Raw genomic sequence first — 22617 nt, 5'->3', positions numbered from 1 at the left:
CTGATATCGATCCTCTTAACACATTGTTCCTGGAGTCGGACAAGAGGGATTCCACCCTGTGGCAATATGGTTCTGCTGTTAAGAAGTTAGCAAAGTTTTTGAAAGACTCGGATGTTCAGATGATGACTGCCAATCTGGCATTTACCTTTTTCAGAACTTTGTTTGAAGGGGGACTAGTGGCCAGTACTATTACCACGATTAAGTCCGCTTTGAAGAAAATATTTCAGTTCGGGTTCAATATTGACCTTACGGATTTGTATTTTTCTTCTATCCCCAAAGCTTGTGCTAGGCTAAAACCAACAACTCGTCCACACGTGGTTTCTTGGTTTCTAAATGATGTCCTTAAATTGGCTTCCGGTACTGATAATGACTCATGCTCTTATATAACGATTCTTAGGAAAACGTTATTCTTGGTTAGTTTAGCTTCAGGAGCCAGGATATCTGAACTATCGGCGTTATCTAGAGAGCCGGGTCACATTGACTTTCTTTCTTCTGGTGAAGTCTTACTTTCTCCAGATAGACGATTCTTAGCAAAGAATGAGGATCCACAGAATAGATGGACCCCGTGGAGGATTGTCCCACTTTCTCAGGATCTCTCCTTGTGCCCTGTTAACACTCTGAAAGCTTATTTGAATAGAACTACTAATACGTCTTCAGGCCCTTCGTTTATTCGAGAACATGGCGGAACCATTTCCTTGAAAGGAATTAGGCAGCAGATTCTTTATTTTGTTAAACAAGCCAATCCTGCTTCAGTCCCACATGCCCATGATATCTGAGCAGTGGAAACATCAGTTAATTATTTCCATCACATGAATTTTGAAGAATTAAAAGGATACACAGGCTGGAAATCACCTGCAGTCTTCAAGCGCCACTATTTGAAATCTTTGGAGGTACTTAAGTTTGCAACAGTGGCAGCAGGGAACGTAGTTCCTCGAGATATAGTGGAACCTTTGTGACTAGGTCCTATCTTCTTATCTCGTTTTCTTTTAGTGTCATGTCTCCCTGCCGTACCTTTGTTATTCATTTGGTTTCCACCCTACCCCATGGTTATGATGTATATATTTTATTTATGGTTTTTCTTGTTATAATTGAACATCTCATGATCTTTGTTTGTTAAGAGTTTTTCACAAAATGTTTTACCTTTTAATTTTGGGTATCTGATTGAGTATTGTACTTTAAGAGATTCATAGTTTAAGTTTTGTTATTAAACTCTCTTTTTTCATTATTCTATTTTATTTCAGTTCCTTACCTTTATGTGTATTTCCAAGCTTAGGGGACCAATTCTCTGTTACTATTTCACGGAGCGACACAGGTCGAGCCCAGAAAAGGGATTTTGACGAAGGAAAAATCTATTTCTGGGCGAGGGACCTGTGTTGCCCAGTGAACCCACCCCCTTTTTTCCTCACCCTAGGCTGGTCCAAGCTGGGTGCTAGTAGGAATGAGGGAAGAAGTGTGAGTAGTGGTAGGGGTGGGGGGTAGTCGTAGTAGAGGGCAGTTGTTGGATGTAGAACGGCACCTCGTAGTATCGGGGGATATTGAGGAAGGAGAGGACTAATTGGTAAGGGACCTCTGGTAGTGGTTCTAACATGCCCCAGTTACTATATCGACACTATTAGAGTGAGTGAGCTGGGTTTATTCCTGGCATTCCATGCAACTTTTTCTCTTGTATTTTTAGCAGTATTTATACCTTAGAAATGGTGCTATAAGGAGCATTTCACTTAGCGACACAGGTCCCTCGCCCAGAAATAGATTTTTCCTTCGTCAAAATCCCTTTTTTATTACCATTGGTTACTGTTTACTCTCCTTTTGGCATAATCAGGGATGATTTGGTCCTCTCACTAAAAATATGAGTACTGTAATTTGAAAAACTATACAATTTTAGCCAAGGATATTACATCCTGTCAGTTGTCCACAATTCATTACCAACAAACCCTATAATAGGGTATTTTAGCAACCACTCATAACAAAGTTTAGAAAAATTCCTTCACCATCGCCAGCCAAGGAGAGTAGTCACCAAAGGAGTGGTTTTTCAATAATTCCACAGTCAAGAATTCCTGGTGTGTTCTTTAATTGTTTCTCTATATCCAGACTTGAGATAGTATGAAATGGATGGCTTCAATTTATATTGAAACTGGTCAAAGGTAGTTTTATTTAGATGACTAAATATTAAATGATATTATGAGCAATCAAAGGCCCCTGTTGAGCTAAAAAGTACATTTGTATTTCAGATACTGTTCATTAACAGGAAACATGATGGCTCAAAAATTAGAAAAACAAAGTATCTTCAAGTGTGGGCTTTGAAGTCTCCTATTAAAAGTCTTTCTGTACATACTTAGCATCAGTTGTAAAGTACATCATCAGATCATCCTTCCTCAAACATAATATTTAAGTCTGTACAGTATGCCTATGTCTAAACGTAGCCTATCTGTTTGATATATTTTAGCGCTTGTCTTCAAATGCTAGGCTTATAAATGCACATATTGTAATTAGATTAACAGGTCAGCAAGTGCTAAATCAGTTTAACTCCCCTGTGGGCTATATCTGGCTTTAATATACCACAAGGACTCTTAGATAACCACAAAGGTTCATGAGATGGAACTGGCAGAGGAAGTCTGCAATGTGTAGTCTGAAATACTGTGATTAGACCTCTTCAGTGTAAATGTTTACAGGAAGTACCCACCTTGTCATCTATTGTCACTTTCCTATCCATTTTACCACAGTATGCTGTGTTTTCAACCCAGTGAAAATGAAAGTTGGAATCAAAAGTGGATTGAATTCTTGAAATAAAATTTCCAAACTGTTACCAAGACAAAACAATATAGAAGATTAAATGCATGATACAACTCCCTAGATATGTACTTTATATTCAGTCTTATGGGGTAAAGGGCTTTGTCCATGATAGCTACAAAGTATCAATTTTTTTTCTTTCTTTCTTTAGGAATTTTGATAATAAAATTTATAATTTTTACACTCCCTGATGTTCATAATGCTACTCTCTTGAAGCCTGGTCATATATCGTTTACCCTAGAATAAAAAATATAATACTTTCTCTCCTTTTTAATAGGCGGAGGTCTCTATTACAGTATTAAGACAATCTGGCAGATAAAGGCAATAATCTCAAATTGGGTATGCTGCAGGCATGTCTTTTCAGTTCTATTGTCGACCTTCTGTAAATATTATCAATGTGTACCCCCTCCAGATTTGGTGTTTTCTGTGATTTAGATTTTTAGAAATAATGAGATGTGTTCTTGTGGATTTGTTAGTAATTTTTTAAAGAGTTATTCATGGGAGTTATGTCGGTGAGATAATTTTATTCGTTGTCTTTTTTGGGCTCAAGCCATGTCGTCCTGATGGAAGGTTCCTATAAGTAGCTTCCTAAGGGATATTTGACTACAGTCCTTTAGTGATGGCCTAGCCATCGCAACCCTTTGGCCATCGTCCTACAATCTCGCCGCTTGCCGGGCGGGGCTCCTACATAGCAGCTGTTTTAGTCGCTCAGCCTTCCCTTATGGACGCAAGGCTCCGGGAGAAGCTGTGCCGGCTGGGCCGGCTGCTGGTGGGAGACCCCTTTTCTGTAGTGTTCTTCAGTCCTCTCTTGGACTGCCATCCACATACCAGCGGCTGGCAGTGACCGGCAACGGTTTGTGTTTGGATGGAAGCCTGAATAATACATTCTCCCCTTCCATTTGAACCCTCCTTCTGGAGGAAGGCAGTAAGATTAAGTACTTACACTCTTATTTATTATTAATAAACATTTAATAAGGTACCCTTCACTCCATGCTTTCTCTCTCTCTATCTGCCGGCTGGGTCGGTGCCGCCCGGTACAACCCCACACCGGCGGGATTGTGCCGCCAGATGTTGCCGGCTAAAACTACAGTATATGATTATACAGTAGCCAGTATATTTGCAGTATAGATCATACTGCAGACAGAAAACTAAAGTATATATTATACAGTAGTTATTTTCCAACATACCTTGTGTATCCTTGCACAGTCTATTGTTGAGACCAATCACTCATTCAACATACTGATAGATGATCAGTTACAATTTACCCACATTATTAAAACCTTACAGATTAGAATTCTTCCCTTGGGTTTCCTGAATAGGAAAACTCTAGGTTTTAATTTTGGGGGAGGTCGCAGCAATTGGCTGGACAGGAAACACAAGTATGTGTCTTTCCTAACTCCTTTCTAGCTTGTCTATCCTAAGCTATAATGCAAAAAATATTAATGATAATATTTTATATAGTTTATCAGGTGAGATGAACTACCGCATACTCATTTAATTTCCTCTCTTTACAGGAGGACCATCCCAAGTGCCTTAGAGTCTTTTGCAATGTGAGGAGCAAGGACTTTTGTGGCCGTGAAGAGTGCAGGGCTCATGCTCCCTCCACCATCTCCAAGGGACCTCTCAAGTACTGGGACCCCAGGACTGCAAAATTTGTAAGGCCTTGGTTACCGAGGCTTTTGATGACTTCAAGACAGCGGAGTAAAGGGATGCAGCACGAAGTAAGCTGCGCAGATGGGTTCGTGACTTTCAAAAGAACGCCACAGGACCTTACCTTCCTAGTGAACTGATGCGCTCCTTGCTGTTCCCGAAAGTTGGTAGAGTCAGAATGGTCCCTAGACGCAGGATCATTCTCCTTCATCTTACGTCAAGTCCCAGAACTGCAGATCGACCTCTTCGTGACGAGCAACAACAAGAAGCTACCTCGTTAAGTGGTCTCATACGAGGACCCTCTAGCGGAAGCGTTGGACGCCATATCCCTCGACTGGAACAAATGGAACTGGATTTACCTGTTCCCTCTAACCAACCTCTTAATGAAGGTCCTCAACAAGCTGAGATCCTTTCAGGGAACGGCAGCTCTAGTGGCTCCCAAGTGGTCAAAGAGCAATTGGTTCCCTCTAGTATTGGAACTAAAGCTGAGGCTGGTCCCTCTGCCGGACCCAGTACTGACTCAACAAGTACAGAAGTCGATTGTTTTCGCTTCATCACAGAAAACCCAAAACCTTCATCTCAAGATTTTCTCTCCTTAGCAGTAAAGAAAAGGTTTGGGATCTCAAGAGACAGTATAGACTTCTTAGAAGAATATAAGTCTAAGTCTACTAGTGGACAAAATGAGTCGCCTTGGAAGAAGTGGGTTGCTTTCTTCAAGGCAAAAGGACCAAAAGAAATCTCAACAGACTTCTGTTTATCCTTCTTTATCCACCTTCATAAACAAGGTTTAGCAGCCAATACAATAACGTGTAAATCAGCCTTGACTAGACCTCTGCTATACGCCTTCCAAGTAGACTTGTCAAACGAAATCTTTAACAAGATCCCTAAGGCTTGCGCTAGACTTAGGCCTTCAGCCCCTCTGAAGCCCATTTCATAGTCCTTGGATAAGGTCCTACACTTTGCTTCAACAGTGAACAATGAGGATTGCTCTCTGAAAGACTTAACCCAGAAAGTTATATTCTTGTTTGCTTTAGCTTCGGGGGCCAGAGTTAGTGAAATAGTGGCCCTTTCCAGAGATGAGGGCCATATTCAGTTCACAGAAGTGGAAGAACTGAACCTTTTTCCTGATCCAACATTTCTCGCCAAGAACGAGCTACTTACCAAAAGGTGGGGTCCCTGGAGAATCTGACCTCTGAAGGAAGATGTCTCGCTGTGTCCAGTGGAGTGTCTAAAGGTCTATCTTCGTAGAACTTCAGACTTCAGGGGAGGACAGCTCTTTAAAGGAGAAACCTCGGGGTCAAAACCTATCCCTAAGACAACTAAGGGCGAAGATCACCTATTTCATTCACAGAGCGGATCCTGACAGTACACCCGCAGGTCATGATCCGAGAAAAATTGCTTCGTCTTTAAACTTCTTCCAATACATGGACTTTGAGCGTCTACACTCATACACTGGATGGAAGTCATCCAGAGTGTTCTTTAAACACTACGCGAAGCAAGTGCAAGAGTTGAAACGCTTTGTGGTGGCGGCAGGTAGTGTCCTAAAACCTGTAGTCTAGCGCTGCGAGGAACAGTGAATTGATTGGGACTGTCAAAGTATGGGTGAAGGTGTTGACACTTCACAGTGCAATACTTTACGATAAGTGTCACCAAGGTGGCACTATGGAATGTTCTAGATATTGAGGTGAAGAAACATAGAGACAACACTTGTGCCGTGTGTTCTTACACAGTGTGAAGAGACAATCAATATCACAGAAATGCATACTAGAAGATTTAATAAATTTTCAGTTTTTTTGTGGCCCTAACATTTTTTCCCTTTTAGGTGAAATAAACATTTTCTGGTCTTGATTGTAAAACATCTTTCTTATTGCATTTATTAACATTATGTATGTTGATTTGCTTGTTATTTATTACCAATAAATAATTATGTGTATTTGCGTCTTATTTCGCCCCAAAATTGATTTCAATAAAGATATGCCAGAGTATTATTTTCCTTTAATAATCTGCATATGTATATATGAACAAGATATATAGTTAATACCTTTGTTCTTATACGAGCACAAACTTTACCTGGCTACGCATACAGCGAGACCTATATGCTCTTGATGCTATGTTTGTTCATATGGTATATGCAAACCTCGAGACTCTTTCCTAAGTCTAGTATGACTCTTCCCTGCATGGGGCAGGAAGCACTAACATGGTTTATGATTAGCAGGAATGACGTATAACGGTAATGTCATATGTCTCTATGGTCTGGATGACCAAGGAAGAATTGTCCTGAGGTTAAGGCACATTTGGAAAATCCACAGATACAGTACTTTCTAAATAATTCTCTGGTAACCTTCCATCAGGACGACATGGCCTGAGCCCAAAAAACGGATTTTGAGCGAAGCGAAAAATCTATTTTTGGGTGAGATAGCCATGTCGTCCTGATGGACCCCCCCTCCTTTTCCATAGAAAAAGCCTTGGCAGGATCCCTCCCGAAACTACTTGCTATGTGTCATATTAAGATATACGTCCCTTGATTTATGCGATATCCTTAGGAGAAATTTTAAGGATATTCGCGTCAGGAGTTAGAATTCTGGAGACCTAAAGGTAAATTCTCTGGGAATATCACTGTAGTCAAATATACCCTAGGAAGCTACTTATAGGAACCTTCCATCAGGACGACATAGCCTGAGCCCAAAAACATTATCTGGTAATGCTTGTTCCAATTAGTCATACATACAGCGAGACCTGTATGTAGTTGATGCTATGTATGTTCAGATGTTATATGCAAACCTTGAGACTCCTTTCCTACGACTAGTATGACTCTTCCCTGCAGGGGGCAGGAAGCACTAACATGGTTTATGCTTAGCAGTAATGACGTATAACGGTAACGTCATATGTCTCAATGGTCTGAATGACCAAGGAAAAACTGTCCCGAGGTTAAGGCACTTTGAAAATCCACAGATACAGTACTTTCTAATAATTATCTAGTAACCTTCCATCAGGACGACATGGCTTGAGCCCAAAAAACGGATTTTGAGCGAAGCAAAAAATCTATTTTTGGGTGAGATAGCCATGTCGTCCTGATGGACCCGCCCTCCTTTTCTACAGTAAAAGGCCTTGGCAGGATCCCTCCTGAAATTACTATATCTGTTGCACCATGCTCAACGCTACAAGGAATAGCGCGCTGGGTTGACATACAGCGCCATTTAGATACACGTAGTAGTACGGGAGGAAGGGTAACCTTGATAACGGCTCCCCCTCTATTTTTGCCACTTTCCCCCTCGAAGCGAAAATGCTATTTGGGGTGAGGATTGCTATGTGTTATATCAAAATATACGTCCCCTGATTTATGCAATATCCTTAGGAGAAATTTTAAGGATATTCGCGCCAGGAGTTAGAATTCTGGAGACATAAAGGTAAATTCTCTGGGAATATCACTGTAGTCAAATATCCCTTAGGAAGCTACTTATAGGAACCTTCCATCAGGACGACATGGCTATCTCACCCAAAAATGGATTTCTCGCTTCACTCAAAATCCGTTTTGTGTCTCGTGTCGGAATATTAAATAATTGTTGTGAAGAATGTTATCGCATACTGTTCCTCCTGTAAAGAGGGATTTTCGAATGGTAGCTTACTATGTTAAAGAGTTCCTAACATAAAAGTAACGTTTAGTTCAGTGGAAAATCCAGGAGACTAGGGTAGTTGCTTACAGTGAGGAGGAGTATGATAATGCCCCACTAGTTATTAACAGGTATTTGGCGTTTGATAATGAGCTTTACAAGATTTTTATCTCTTGGTTTGTTTGTTAAATCTAATAAGACCAGTGATTATTTGGTCAAAGGCAGGGATTCTAGCCTAACCTACCTTATTTTGAACTCTAGGCTAAGTGTGGTCTGGCTGTTTGAGTGCTGTATACTGAACTTATCTTAAAATTTTAAAACAAATTTGTTCGTTATACCCTAATAACAAGCCAGTTTAGTGTTTGTAAAGAAAAGTTTTGAACCTTAAGAAATGAAAAGTTGCAGTTTTTTTGCACATACCTTGAAATAATTAAGAACTCACTGAATGTATATTCAGGTAGAGTACCTAGAGTTTTACCTTATATACATAACTGTCCATAAACTCCAGAGTGATTCACTAACCTTGCATTTTACATGTTGAGAGTTGTAAGGGTCAAACAAGGTGGGAATGATAAGTTCAGTAGAATGAGCATCATGATCATCCTAAGTTTCCTTTAGAGTCTCAACTTGAAGTTTTATGATATTTCATCAATATCATAATAATATCAATACTTGTGATAAAGAAATCTGGGTCTCATTGCTTTGACTTAGAAGTTAACCCACGTTGCAGACATACTGCACTGTATCATGGAGCTTTTGTCCCATGTATGACTTTCTTGATATATTTTTAAGTGTGTAACTTCAACTGTTTCTTAAAAATAAGTCTTGTTTAGTAAACACGAGCAATCTATTCTTGCATGTGTCCTTATGTCATCACTTTCAGTGTTAGTAAAATATTATCCAACAAAATATTTGGTGAATTAACCATCACTATAATATAATTTGAAATGAAATGTTTATAACGAAAGGTGTAAAGTAATATTTTAAATGAAATATGTTTTTCTCAAGTGAATTACAATATACAAAATATGTCTTATTCTTTATATGAAGCACAGTAAATAATGACCATATACAGTAATAATAACAACATAGATAGCAAACTAATTTTCAGGATTTTATAATAGATAAATTTTTTTATTAGTATAGAATAACAAAACAAGATAAAGGGCAGGGAAGCATAAAATATAATCAAGCTTTCCTTATATGAGAAGTACAGTTAAGAGGGCAAGTTTTGCATATACAGTACAGTAGTTCAGTGGAGTTAGTAAGCCAAAGCACAGTGAAGTGGGCATTAAAGTGCAACATGTGCAAGGAAAATACTAACTTGCAGTGCTGATCATCATATAGATGAGGGGTTACAAAATCCTATGAATTGGGAAAAAGTACAAGACTGATAGTTCTAAGCATATTACTGTCACATAAAACATTTAAGTAGCAAAACAGTGCTATCATTACATGGAATAACAAAATATAGGGAGAAGGTCCTGCCATGTAATATAAAGAATTACAAGGCTAGCACGCCTAATCAAATCACTTTCATAAGAAGCACATCCTGTGCATAGCAAAATAGTGCTGTGTAAATATACTCTAACAAATAAAATTGTAAATGTACATGTCATTCATATTTCACAAATATTTTATAATGCTCTGTGCAGTAAATTATAATACTGTATGCTTCATAAAAATTTTCAACAACACTAGTAAGGTACCATACATATAGTTAGGCATAGTCAGAGGTTCCAAGTTCATTCTCTGAAGTAGGTTTAGCAAAAAATATTGATGCTTATCCTCGAACTAGTAATATATGCTAAAGGTGGATTATTAGAAGTATAAAAGTAAGCTACCTCTTTTTACAAACTTATGAATTCTCCGAATAGATTTTTCCCAAGAATTTACAAAAGGAATATATTTTTTTCACAGTCACCATAAAGTTTGATCTTCTGTATGATACTACAATTTCTAAATGGAAATATAAGATCATTGATTGTATGACAATGGTTTGTATATTATATAAAATCCTTGTCAATCATATATATGAGTACTTAACTTGTAAAGCACTTTTACATTGAAGCCATTATTTCTATAAACCCTATCTTGACTTTCATATTGGTTCCTATCTAGTTCATTTTATTGATGCTTACCCAAACAATATATAAAAGATTTTCCCATTATATTTCCTTTCAAAAGATACATGCACCAGCATGTAATGAAATAGTCCTGAGATTAATGTCAATGAGCGCCAGTGGTTACATGTCATTTAGTTTTTCTGTCACATTGGTGATATGAAGCCATATCCCCTTCCATATTGTGAAAAGAGCTTGCTGCGTTTTAAGTTGTCTTCCCTGCTGGATTTGTTAGAAATCCTGCACAGGGATAGCAGTGCATTTTAAAAATCTGTTGTGAGGAGTACAATATCTCACTGTTCCTCTTTGGGAAAGTATGTTTGAAGTGCTTATAGAATTGGAGAGAGTCATTGTGCAGTAATAAAGCTTTAATTTCTTAAACAAAACTTACTTTAATGGCTGATTTTCCATTCCCATACAGCAGGGGAACCCTACTCTCTGCGACCTCCACTGTCGTTTTATCTTGTTCGTTCAGAGTATTCAACATTTCATATCACATATTGCTCATTTACTGTTAAATTGTCACTGTCAAACGACTCACAGAATAAGAAAGTCTTCAGTTTCCTCTTGAAAGCCTTAATCTCTTCAATCATTCAGATGTCTCGTGGGAGCTTATTGTATAGTCTCGGGGCTGCGTATTTAAAGGCTTTGGAGCCTAAAGTAGACATATATCCAGGTTTCAATAGTTTGAAACCATCTGTTTCTATTCTCGTGTCAACACGATTTGTTGGCTGCGCAATATGTAGCAATTATTTTAAATATTTTGGACAACCAATTCTGACAACCTGGTGGGTTATTGTACATATTTTAAATTAAATTCTCTCTTTAATTGGCAGCCACTGTAAATCAGTTAGTATAGGGGTGATCCTTTCTCTAGGTGGGACACCTTTTCTCAGTCTTGTTCCTTTGTTTATTATGTTTTGTAATTTCTTAAGATGTACTTTTGGTAAATTGTAATAGATGGAGTTGGAGTAGTCAATCCTGGCAATAACACAATTTATCACAAGTTCAGTTCTCTTAACGACTGTGGAGAGAAAGTATTTTTTAGTTCAAAAGGAATTTCAAAGAATACTAGGCTAGTTGTTAACTGTGGAGTTCATTATAATATGACATGCCAAATACTCACCAGCCAAGTATTGTTAGTGATGTACCTCAAAAGATCTCAACTTATTTAACTACCTGTGTTATTCTCAGAAGGCCAGCAAGTCTTTGCTTATTGGTGGTAAGTCTAATTTACCTACCGGGATACATATACTAACCTGACTTACATAGTCAGGTCTAGTGGTCATAGTTATATAGTGTTTCATTCAGTAAGAGTTCTGAATGTTCAATGTGCCTTATAGAGTTAAGATCATCTTGTAGAGCCTCAAATTCTTTAATTACTGTAGATCTTTCTACATATAAACCCTTGCATTCCGCAATGGAATAAAACATCTAGATTGCTAAGCATAAAACCATGTTGGTAGTCTGGATCCTTACATCCCTCTTCTCGCTAAACTACGGTAAGTGCTCCTAAGCAATTTCATTTTTCTTTTGTAGGATTCTCTTAACTGTTTAATGTTGTTGGTGATGTACTGGGTAAAGGAGGTCAATTGCATCTCGTTCTGGATGACAGTGCTTTTTGTCACTTGAAAGGTTAGCCAGTAGCTCATCAAGGGTTTGCATTAGTTGGGTAAATATTAACACTCATGCTTCTATTGCCATTACAAGTCTTACTATGAAGGAGACTTGAATGGTTATCGTTGATTTTTGTCTACAGTGAGGGAATACAGTTAAATATAATAAAAGGAGTTTGATCCGCAGAATTATGCATTGCTATTACATTGTAGGTGCCATTGCATAAGTTATACGAATGGACCTTAGTACTGTATATGTGCTACACTAACATGCTAGTAGTAAACAAGGGTATGAAAGATAAGTATAGATATTTGTGGTCTGAGAGATAAGTGTAGAGGTGAATATTATAGCTAAACTCCTTTGTAAGTTGTTTTCAAGAAAGTTCTGATGCACCTTTTTCCTTAAAGTATCTGGAGACATTTGTTTCTGAGACTATACAGTATACACCTCTCAATTCCTCCTTTTAGTTGTAGATATGTTGTTAAATTGTTATCACTATTACTAAGATTGGCTGCTAATTCTAGTTTCATTTAGTCTCTCAAGTCTTCGATACTTATAAAATGTTTTGATTTGTATGAGACTTTCCCTGACCCTGTTGTGGATTTCAATATAAAATCCTCTTTAGTGCTTCAATATGTCTAATAAACAAAACCTCAAAATACAGGGTTTGCAAGCTATTTACTTATGGCTGTTTGCCATTAGTAATCTTGGAAATGGTCTTCAAATACTTAACTTTGCAGTTAATTCTAGTGTTTAAGAAGGTTTTTTTTAGCAGAGAAGGCTTGGCTTGTTGCTTATAAAGGGAATGATGTTAGTGCTGTACTGCCATTCTAGCCTTTGTCTTTAGACCACAGCCTAACTACAGTACTGTACCTCAAATTACGAGTGACTGAATGCGAGGAAATCGGTTTACAAGCATAAAAATTCAAATTGGTTTACAAGCATTGCATAGATCTGCAAGCAAAAAACATCCCTCTGTATGCAATTTTTTTATTGACAAGTACTGACAAGACTAGCATGAAATTAGTCATGGATGCCCATACGCCACACGTTCATGTCATGGTTACCCCAATTTTATGCTGTTTTAAAGAAAAGATATAAGCAGTCATGTCTAGTCTCTAGGTAGGTTCCTTGTCAAAATTGAATGTAAGTGTAAAAAAAAATGACGACAAAGTGTCCATAGTTCATAAATTAAGTGATTCAATCAGTGAGAGTGAATGAATGTCGGTCAAGAAAGAGAACTCTTGCTATTTTACCAGAAATGCTCATGAAGGGAGAATCCCCTTCCAAGCAGTAACCCTTCATCCTACTCTCTCGTTTCCCTAACGTCGGCCATGACTCTCCCAAAAAAGTAAAATGCGAGCACAATATTTGTGTTTTGTGATTTTTTAATTTGTACTGTATTTTGAATACTAGGGGTTATTTCTTCACTAAATTCTATTACAAATCTTTAAAGATGAGTTTATATGTGTATTTATAGACTTGTGGAATATATCAAGTTAATTTCCTTTATTTCTTATGGAGAAAATTGTTATGGAATACTGTACAAGCATTTTAGGTTATGAGCTCACTTCCAGAAAGAATTAAACTCGTAAACTGAGGTGCTACTATAGTTTACTTTTTGTTAGTCCTATTAGAAATTTAACGTCATTAACTCCTTTTATGGTAGCTCAGAAATCCATTTATTTTTTTATTCAGAGTAATATCTCAAGCCTAACCTGCCGTGTTTCAAACCTTAACCTGATACGCATTGCTGTTAACCTAAATCGTATGGAACTGCTGACATTCCTTGCTATTACCCATAAATGATATGGAACCACTGATACTCCTTGCTGTTAATTTAAATGATTTGGAACTGCTTACATTCATTGCTATTAGCCCTCAATGATATGGAACCACTGATACTCCTTGCTGTTAACCTAAATGATATGGAACTGCTGACATTCATTGCTATTAACCATCAATGATATGGAACCACTGATACTCTTTGCTATTAACCTAAATGATATGGAACTGCTGACATTCCTTGCTATTAATTATAAATGATATGGAACCACTGATACTCCTTGCTGTTAACCTAAATGATATGGAACTGCTGACATTCATTGCTATTAACCATCAATGATATGGAACCACTGATACTCTTTGCTATTAACCTAAATGTGGAACCACCGATACTCATTGCTATCAACCTAAATGATATGGAACTGCTGACATTCCTTGCTATTAACTATCAGTGATATGGAACCACTGATGCTCTTTGCTATTAACCTAAATGATATGGAACTGCTGACATTCCTTGCTATTAACTATCAGTGATATGGAACCACTGATGCTCTTTGCTATTAACCTAAATGATATGGAACTGCTGACATTCCTTGCTATTAACTATCAGTGATATGGAACCACTGATGCTCTTTGCTATTAACCTAAATGATATGGAACTGCTGACATTCTTTGCTATTAACTATCAATGATATGGATTTACTGATGGTCATTGCTATTAACCTAAATGATATGGAACTGTTGACATTCCTTGCTATTAACTATTAATGATATGGAACCACCGATGCTCGTTGCTATTAACCTAAATGATATGGAATTGCCGACATTCCTTGTTATTAAACATCAATGATATGGAACCACTGCTACTCTTTGCTGTTAACCTAAATGGTATGGAACTGCTGACATTCCTTGCGATTAACCATGAATGATATGGAACCACTGGTACTCCTTGATATTAACCTAAATGATATGGAACTGCTGTCATTCCTTGCTATTAACCATCAATGATATGGAACCGCTGATACTCCTTGCTATTAACCTCAATTATATGGAACTGCTGACATTCCTTGCTATTACCCATAAATGATATGGAACCACTGGTACTCCTTGATATTAACCTAAATGATATGGAACTGCTGTCATTCCTTGCTATTAACCATCAATGATATGGAACCGCTGATACTCCTTGCTATTAACCTAAATTATATGGAACTGCTGACATTCCTTGCTATTACCCATAAATGATATGGAACCACTGATACTCATTGCTATTAACCATAAATGATATGGAACCACTGATACTCCTTGCTATTATCTTAAATGGTTTGAAACTGCAGAAACTCTTTGCTATCAACCGCTAGATTCTTATATTACTTTATTAGGGGCATATATATATTGAAAGGCAAGAAAATTGGAAAATTTGTAATAAATTTCAGGGTACCGCCAATAAATTGAGTTTATGAAAAAAACAATATGAACATCAGGTGAGTATATTAATAACAATTTTTATTATTAAAATTCAGTTTTTGTACATTGGTTATTTGTTACTGAAGTAATTTTTTATATTACTGTACGATGAACTTTTTATGGTGCTATTTAAAAAGATAAATTTAAGATATAGGTGAAACTGGTTTAAATAACTGGTTACTACAGTACTAGGATTACAAAGAGGCTGTAACTGTAAGAAGGGTAATACAATGTTAAAATATCATATATAATAGATTGTTACAATTACTCCCATAACAATTCCAATATTACAGTAATTAATAGATATAGGCTACAGTAATCCTATGATGTAACCAATAATTTTTACTTTAAAATCAAACAAGAGCCTTTAATACAGGCATAATTTCTCTCTTAAAAGAGAAATCTATCGCTTCCTTCACGGTTAACAGCAGTCTTCAGGTTTTTTCATTTGTCAATCAGGTCTAGGGTGGATTAGATATTAAACAGTCCAATAATTAAAATACAGTACTGTACTGTAATTGGAATCAACTAACTTATAAAAAAAATATCAGCATTTGTAAATATGGGTTTTGTAGCATGCCCAAAATTTGCAAGTTTTTTTTCTGAGAAAAATGCATAACTGCTCCTGAAACATTTAAATTGACTAAAGTTTGCCAATTCTAATAATATCCAGTGTATAAAGATAATTTATATTATAAAACCTTATGGATTATGCCTAAAAATGTTACACTGGGACACTTTAATAAACACAATATATTGTATGTCAACCATATCTGCTCACCAGGCCATATCATGTCAAGAAGTATATTTTCTTCAAACAAAGCAATATTTAAGAAGACTGATTTTTATTACTGCAATACATGAAGCTCTGAATTTTACAGCAACTACAATTGCTATAAGTGATAATTAACCATAAATTTTAGGAATTACCTATTCACCCAACCCATTCCAGCTTCCTCCCAATCTGGTGTCTCAACTTCAGGTTTAAGAGAGCTGTTATCTTGTTCACTTGTTCCTTGACTACTTCGCCTCTTGTTTTGATTTCCCATTCCCCCCTGAAAAAGATACATAGAAAGAGGCTTTATATGATAAAAAAATAAAATGGAAATATCACATATAAATGGATGACCATCATTTAGTAATGATATCAGCATGCATTTACAGTATTTGCCCTTCTGATTACCACTTAGAAAAGCAGTTTTAATAATAAAATGTACAGTATTAGTTATTATTTCAATATTTATCCATGAGTCTTATCTATGAAGCATGATATACTTGACCTTGAAATAAAAAATATATCCTCATTTTTTTGGGCTGAGGCCATGTTGTGCTGATAGAAGGGTTCCTTTAGGTAGCCTTCTAAGGGATATTTGCTACAGTGATACTCCCAGAGAATTAAACCAAAGGTCTCCAAGATTCCAACTCCTGGCACGAGTATCCAATAAAGGATATCGTGTAATATCGGAACGTATTCTAGATACGTCACATGGAAATCTTCACTCCGAATAGATTTAACGCTTCGATGTAAGGGGGAAGAGTGGCAAAAAGGAAGGGGTGCCATTCTAGGCACCCGGTGGATCTCCTTCCCTACTACTACTGTGACGCCATTCCTATTCTTATAGCCTTGCTAAGAGTGTGTGTGCTCTCCCTTAGCCCAGTGTTTTTCTCAAGTTTTAGAAGTATCTCATCATGCAATTATCAACACCTTCGTCATCTGGAAAGTCGAGTATTAATTCTTTCCTTGGTGTAATTTTGGTCTCACTTTTCACGGTTAAATTAATTAATTTAAGTATGTTTTGGCGAGCATTGCCATTACCGGAGGCAGCCATTTTATGACTGCTGTCCCCCTTTATACTCTTGTATATTATTTAGATAGTAGGGTGACCCTTTCCCGGCTTTACGCTAATATGTTAGCTATTTAGGCAATTTATATAAGATGTGATATTGCATGCATGAAACTTAACTCTTACTATCATGTGACTTTACTTAACGTATTCGTGCTGGAGCCCCGGTGGTACTCGATCACTTTTGCTGGGGTTCCTGACGGAGCAGATTTATCTTTGCTCATTTATACGTTAGTAAAGTAATTTCCCCTGTTTAGTCTCAATCTTTATCATTTCTTCTTGATTCTGATGAGATGTGATATTCTCTCGAATCTATGGAATTCCAGATAAGTTACGATAATTATCCTCTCTCTGAGAGAAGAGGCTAAACCCTTCTTCCCTCCCTGAGTGGTGCCGCTGGCATAGGCGGCCGTCGCTGTCTCTCTTCAATGCTGTCGAGTAGAATGATGATCTTCCTGCCCCTGGGTTTGAATCAGATAGTGACATACTCAGGGTGCCCTTGTCTTGCCGACGACAACGCCGTCAGCACAGGAAGTCATACTTCCCAGCTCATCATTTTGGGGAGGATGACATAACCTGCCACCACCTCTTACAACATTGAAAGACCCTCAACCCCTCCCCCTCTGTCCTTTCGTGATGGCGTGTTGTCACAAGAGTCTTGCTGGTACTCTGACAATCACCCCGGCTTGCTGGGATGATTGCGTTATCGGCAGGTGTTCTGCCGGTGGCAGTTAGTTCCTTCGTCTCGCTACTCCCTTCCTTGATAGGAAGTTGATATGAATGGGGGAGGACTGAGACGTCTTCTGACGGCTTCCGGCATGAAACCTAACATACTTTGGGAAGTCCTCGTCTCTCTCTTGAGTTGCCATTTACATTCCTTAGCCGCCAACTCTATTGCCGGCGACAAGCTAGTATGTAGATGAATGGAAGCCAGAATCTGACAGATTCTTCCTACTTCCATTGGAACTTTTTCTTTTTTAATCTTTTTCTCTTTCTTCTGGTTAGCACTGTCGTTATTAACCTAATGCCGGCAGTAACTGCCGGCAGACTACTGAATATAATTGTACAGTACCTGTAGTATACATGTTTTCTAGCATATCCCGTGTTTCCCATCGCAGACGATTTTTGAGACCACAATCTATTATTGAGGTTGAGTAATCCCTCAATACCCAGATGGTTTCTTTAATCATCGGGGATTTACAATACCCGATCTGTATTAATACAGTGCTACAGGTGGATGACGTGGGTATAAATTACTTACTAACACTAACTGTAGTCTCTAGAGTTCCTCTCCCCTGTAACCTTCCCTATAAGGGAAACTGCATATTAATACGGACGTAGGTCTCAGCAATAGTCTGGGAAGGGAATTCACTCGGATATGTGTCTTTTCGTATTTCCTTTCAAGTTTACTATCCTAAGCTACCATTTACAATAGTGATTACTATTGTTGCTATATATTGCATGCTTTATATATCACATGATACTCATGAAAAATTTCTCCTTTACTGGATGATTCTGGGGAGAAATGTGGAGCAATATTCTGCAACCACAAGGGGAGGGACTTCTGTGGCCACACGATGTGTAGGTCTCATGCCCCCTGCTGCATCATCACAGGAGCCCTGAAATATTGGGACCCGAAAGGCTGCAATATCTGCTCGACCCTGCTAACTAACTGTTTCGGCGAGGCCCCCTCAGTTACCCTAGAGACTAGGGACACGGCGAGGGATATCCTTCGCAAGTAGGTAAAGGGGTTCCAGAAGAAATTCCCGGGACCATACTTACCCGACTCCCTGAGGCGTACGTTGTTCCCCAAGGCTCTCCCTAATGCGGTGGTGTCCCAAGAACATCTCCGTTCTCCCTTCATCCAGATAAAGGTGGATTTGGACACCAATAGGACCATAGAGGAAATGGACATCCAACAAGAGAGGATGTCAGAAGTGTCCTCTGACACGGAACAAGACTTGCTGCACGGTATCCCTGAAGAGGATGAGGATCTTCCCCTCATGGAGGGGAATAGGAATCCCTCTCGACAGCGGCAGAAGACCCTCAGTTTGTCGTAGCTGCATACCAGCCACTACCATCAACGTCCTCTGCACCGACTACACAACCTGTTGCTCAGGCTAATGCGAGTGAAGAGATTCTGCCGTCTCTTAAACTCATGATGAATTGTTCCAACAGGAGCAGAAGTCCATGCTGGAGTCGTTCCAACAGGAGCAAAAGGACATGCAGGAGTCGTTCAGGCAACAGCAAAGAAACATGCAGGAGAAGATTGACCGCCTCAGAACCGCCAGGGGCACGTATAAGAAGCCTCTTAGAGTGTCCGATCTCCCTCATTGCTCCGAATCCAATCCCTGGAGGTACTCGGAGCATATGCCCATGATGGATGGGAAACTATTAGTTTCCGAGAAGCTGGGAGCCAGGCCGGTTGAAGACCTCGAGTTCTGGCCTAACTTCCCTGCTTATCCCGAGTGCTTTGTGAGACTGCGGGACGAAAGTGCAACTCGAGAAGAAACGATCCCTAAGTAAGTTATCGTGTTTGAACACGATAAGGCGCGGGCCATCCTTCTCCCTTGAATTCTAAAGTGTCAGCGCTGAGCAAAAAACATGCTACCTTTCTTGCCCCTTCCTCAATCTCATTTCCCTTTACAGAGAAAACGTTCGACCCTTTTGTCAAAGCTGCCGACGAGGGAAAACCCTGCCCGACTTTGGAAGAATGCAACCCATTCTCCCTCGCACGGCCTACCAATGAAGGAAAGTGGAAGGATGTCCACCTAACCTTCTCCGTCTCCAAACTAGACCCGGAGATCGCAGGACAGCAGTTCAACGAGAACCTTCCTAAGTTGTCAGACCATCTTCTGAAGAAGGAACAGGAGTCGAAGGAAAGCCTTGCGGCCTCCCTCTCTCATCAGAACTGCTTGGAACTAAGTGCAAGCAAGCATAATGCCCCGGAAATCTTCCTTTTCCTAGCCAAGTCTCACATGGGTACCCTTCTGAAGGACTTTTACGCTTTCCTCAGGGCGAGGAGAGCATGCAGAGAGTTTGCACTGGCAGCAGCGACCATCCGGTACGAACTAAGGAAGCTGATTACCTCAAATATCTGGGGTAAAGACCTCTTTCCACAGGATCTGGTCGAAGAGGTCATTGCGAAGGCAGAGACGGAGAACAGGAACCTTCTCCAAAAATGGGGCATGCCCTCGAAGAGGAAATCTTCTACGGAAGGAGGCCCCAACCCAAGAACAAGAGGGCAAGGAGACTGCGGAGATCTGTGCAAGTCCCAGCCATGACCATGACCACAATGCCTCAGACCACCTTCCAGATGGGCCCTCAGCAGCTGGTAACTCAGTCGCCGGTGTGTAACCCTTTGATAGGCAGTCGACTTCCTTTTGGTTCAGCCAGAAAGGAAGAGGTTCTAGGAGAAGTTCTCCAAGAGGTTACTTCTCTCGGAGCCGAGAAGGACGTGGTCGCGGAGGAAAATCTGCAGGACCCCCAAAGCAACGAGGGGTTTCAGGAGGGGGCAGACTCCATCGTTTTTGGGATCGCTGGACCTTCGATCCCTGGGCCCAAAGCCTAATTACGAATGGACTCGGGTGGAAATGGAGCAAAACTCCACCCCGGTTTCCAGAATTCTTCCACCACTCCACCCCCTTCTTAGAAGAATATATCTCATAACTCTTGACCAAGAAGGAGATAAGGAAAACGAAGTCCATCAAGTTCCAGGGAAGGCAGTTTTGTGTTCTGAAGAAAGACTCGGACAAACTCAGAGTCATTCTAGACTTGTCTCCACTCAATTTCATCGCGAACAACAAGTTCCAGATGCTTACTTTACAACACATAAGGACAATGCCAAAATGGCTGTTCACGGTCTCAATAGACCTGGCAGATGCTTACTGACATCTCCCGATGAGTCGCCTCTTCTCCTCCTACCTCGTATTCAGACTACAGAAGAAGTAGTTTGTCTTCAGAGCAATGCCCTTTGGACTGAACACAGCCCCCAGGATATTCACCAAGCTAGCAGACAGTCGTTCAACAGCTACACACCGAAGGTATTCAAGTGGTAGCTTACTGAGACGATTGGTTGGTATGGGCAGCATCCAAGATTACTTGTCTGCAGGCAGCTCAAAAAGTGACCCAGTTTCTGGAACTCTTAGGCTTCAAAATCAACCACAAGAAGTCTCATCTCACTCCAGCTCAACAGTTCCAGGGGTTGGGAATCCAATGGAACTTAAAGTTACACCACTTCTCCATTCCATCCAAGAAGAGGAGAGAGATAGTGGGATCTGTCAGGAGACTAATCCGTTACAAAAGGATTTCAAAACGCTAACAGGAAAAAGTCTTGGGCTCTACAGTTCGCAGTAGTGACAGACCCAGTGCTAAAAGCACGTTTAAAAGATGCATCAGGAGTCTGGAGGAAATACGCATCGAACGCTCGAAGGGATCAACTAAGGTTGTCTCTAGCCTTGTTGTGCAGACTATTAAAGCCGTGGTCGACAGCGAAGAGTCTAGCACGGATAGTTCCCCTGCAACCACCACAACCTTCGGTAGTGATCCATACGGACGCCTCCCAGGTCAAGGGACCTGGTCATCCCTGTTCAAGACCTTTCACATCAATATTCTGGAGGCCATGGCAGTCCTCCTGACGTTGAAGAAGCTATCCCCTCACAGATCAGCCCACATCAGGCTGGTCTTGGACAGCGAAGTGATAGTGAGATGTCTGAACCGACATGGCTCGAGATCGCCCTACATCAATCACGTGATGCTGGCCATCTTTTGTTTAGCAAGAAAGAAGAGATGGCACTTATCGGCAGTTCACCTACAAGGGTTCCGCAATGTGACGGCGGACGCTCTATCCAGGCTAAAGCCGATAGAGTCAGAATGGTCCCTAGATGCAGACTCATTCTCCTTCATCTTGGAAAAAGTCCCAGAAATGCAGATCGACCTCTTCGCAACAAGCAACAAGAAACTACCTCGATACGTAGCCCCATACGAGGACCCTCTGGCACAGGCGACGGACACCATGTCCCTCGATTGGAACAGATGGACCCACATCTACCTGTTCCCTCCAACAAATCTCCTGCAGAAGGTCCTCAACAAACTGAGATCCTTCAAAGGAACTGCAGCAGTAGTGGCCCCCAAGTGGCCCAAGAGCAACTGGTTCCCTCTGGTGATAAAACTGAAGTTGAGACTGTTCCCTCTACCGAACCCAGCTCTATCCCAATTGGTTCAGAAGTCTACTGTCTTCGCTTCATCACAGAGAACCCAAAACCTTCATCTCATGATTTTCTCGCCTTAGCAGTCACGAAAAGATTTGGGATCTCGAAAGACAGTATAGACTTTCTAGAAGAATACAAGTCATAGTCAACCAGAAGACAATATAAATCGCCTTGGAAGAAGTGGGTTGCTTTTGTAAATGCAAAAAAACCGACGCAAATCTCAATAGACTTCTGCCTGTCCTTCTTCATCCACCTTCACGAGCAAGGCTTGGCTGCCACCACGATAACTACGTGTAAGTCAGCTTTGACTAGACCTCTTCTATACGCCTTCCAAGTGGACCTGTCGAACGAAATCTTCAACAAGATTCCTAAGGCATGTGCTAGACTTAAACCAACAGCCCCTCCGAAGCCCATTTCATGGTCTCTGGACAAAGTCTTACACTATGCTTCGACCTTGAACAATGAAGATTGCTCTCTAAAGGATCTAACACAAAAAGTGATATTTTTGTTTACTATAGCCTCA

At 39.8% G+C, this 22617-nt stretch overlaps 1 protein-coding gene across 10 annotated transcripts in view; it reads right to left on the bottom strand.

Moving 5' to 3' along the window:
- LOC137629559 (dystrobrevin beta-like) overlaps positions 1 to 22617 on the bottom strand; it is a 517572-nt gene that overhangs the window by 14469 nt on the left and 480486 nt on the right. For 2 of the 10 annotated variants that reach the window (XM_068360988.1, XM_068360992.1), the window contains one exon: positions 9084 to 16095. In XM_068360988.1, coding sequence (XP_068217089.1) covers positions 15967 to 16095 — 129 coding nt within the window. In that variant the 3' untranslated portion in view covers positions 9084 to 15966. Of the gene's footprint in view, positions 1 to 9078; positions 16096 to 22617 lie in introns of those variants that run through there. The other 8 variants (XM_068360994.1, XM_068360995.1, XR_011041536.1 and 5 more) reach the window with 7 other exon arrangements.

The sequence above is a fragment of the Palaemon carinicauda genome, chromosome 37, assembly GCF_036898095.1.
Source record: "Palaemon carinicauda isolate YSFRI2023 chromosome 37, ASM3689809v2, whole genome shotgun sequence".
NCBI classification, from domain to species: Eukaryota; Metazoa; Arthropoda; class Malacostraca; order Decapoda; family Palaemonidae; genus Palaemon; species Palaemon carinicauda.
The sequence above is the reverse complement of the archived record's forward strand: the minus strand, read 5'-3'. Positions and strand labels throughout refer to the sequence as shown.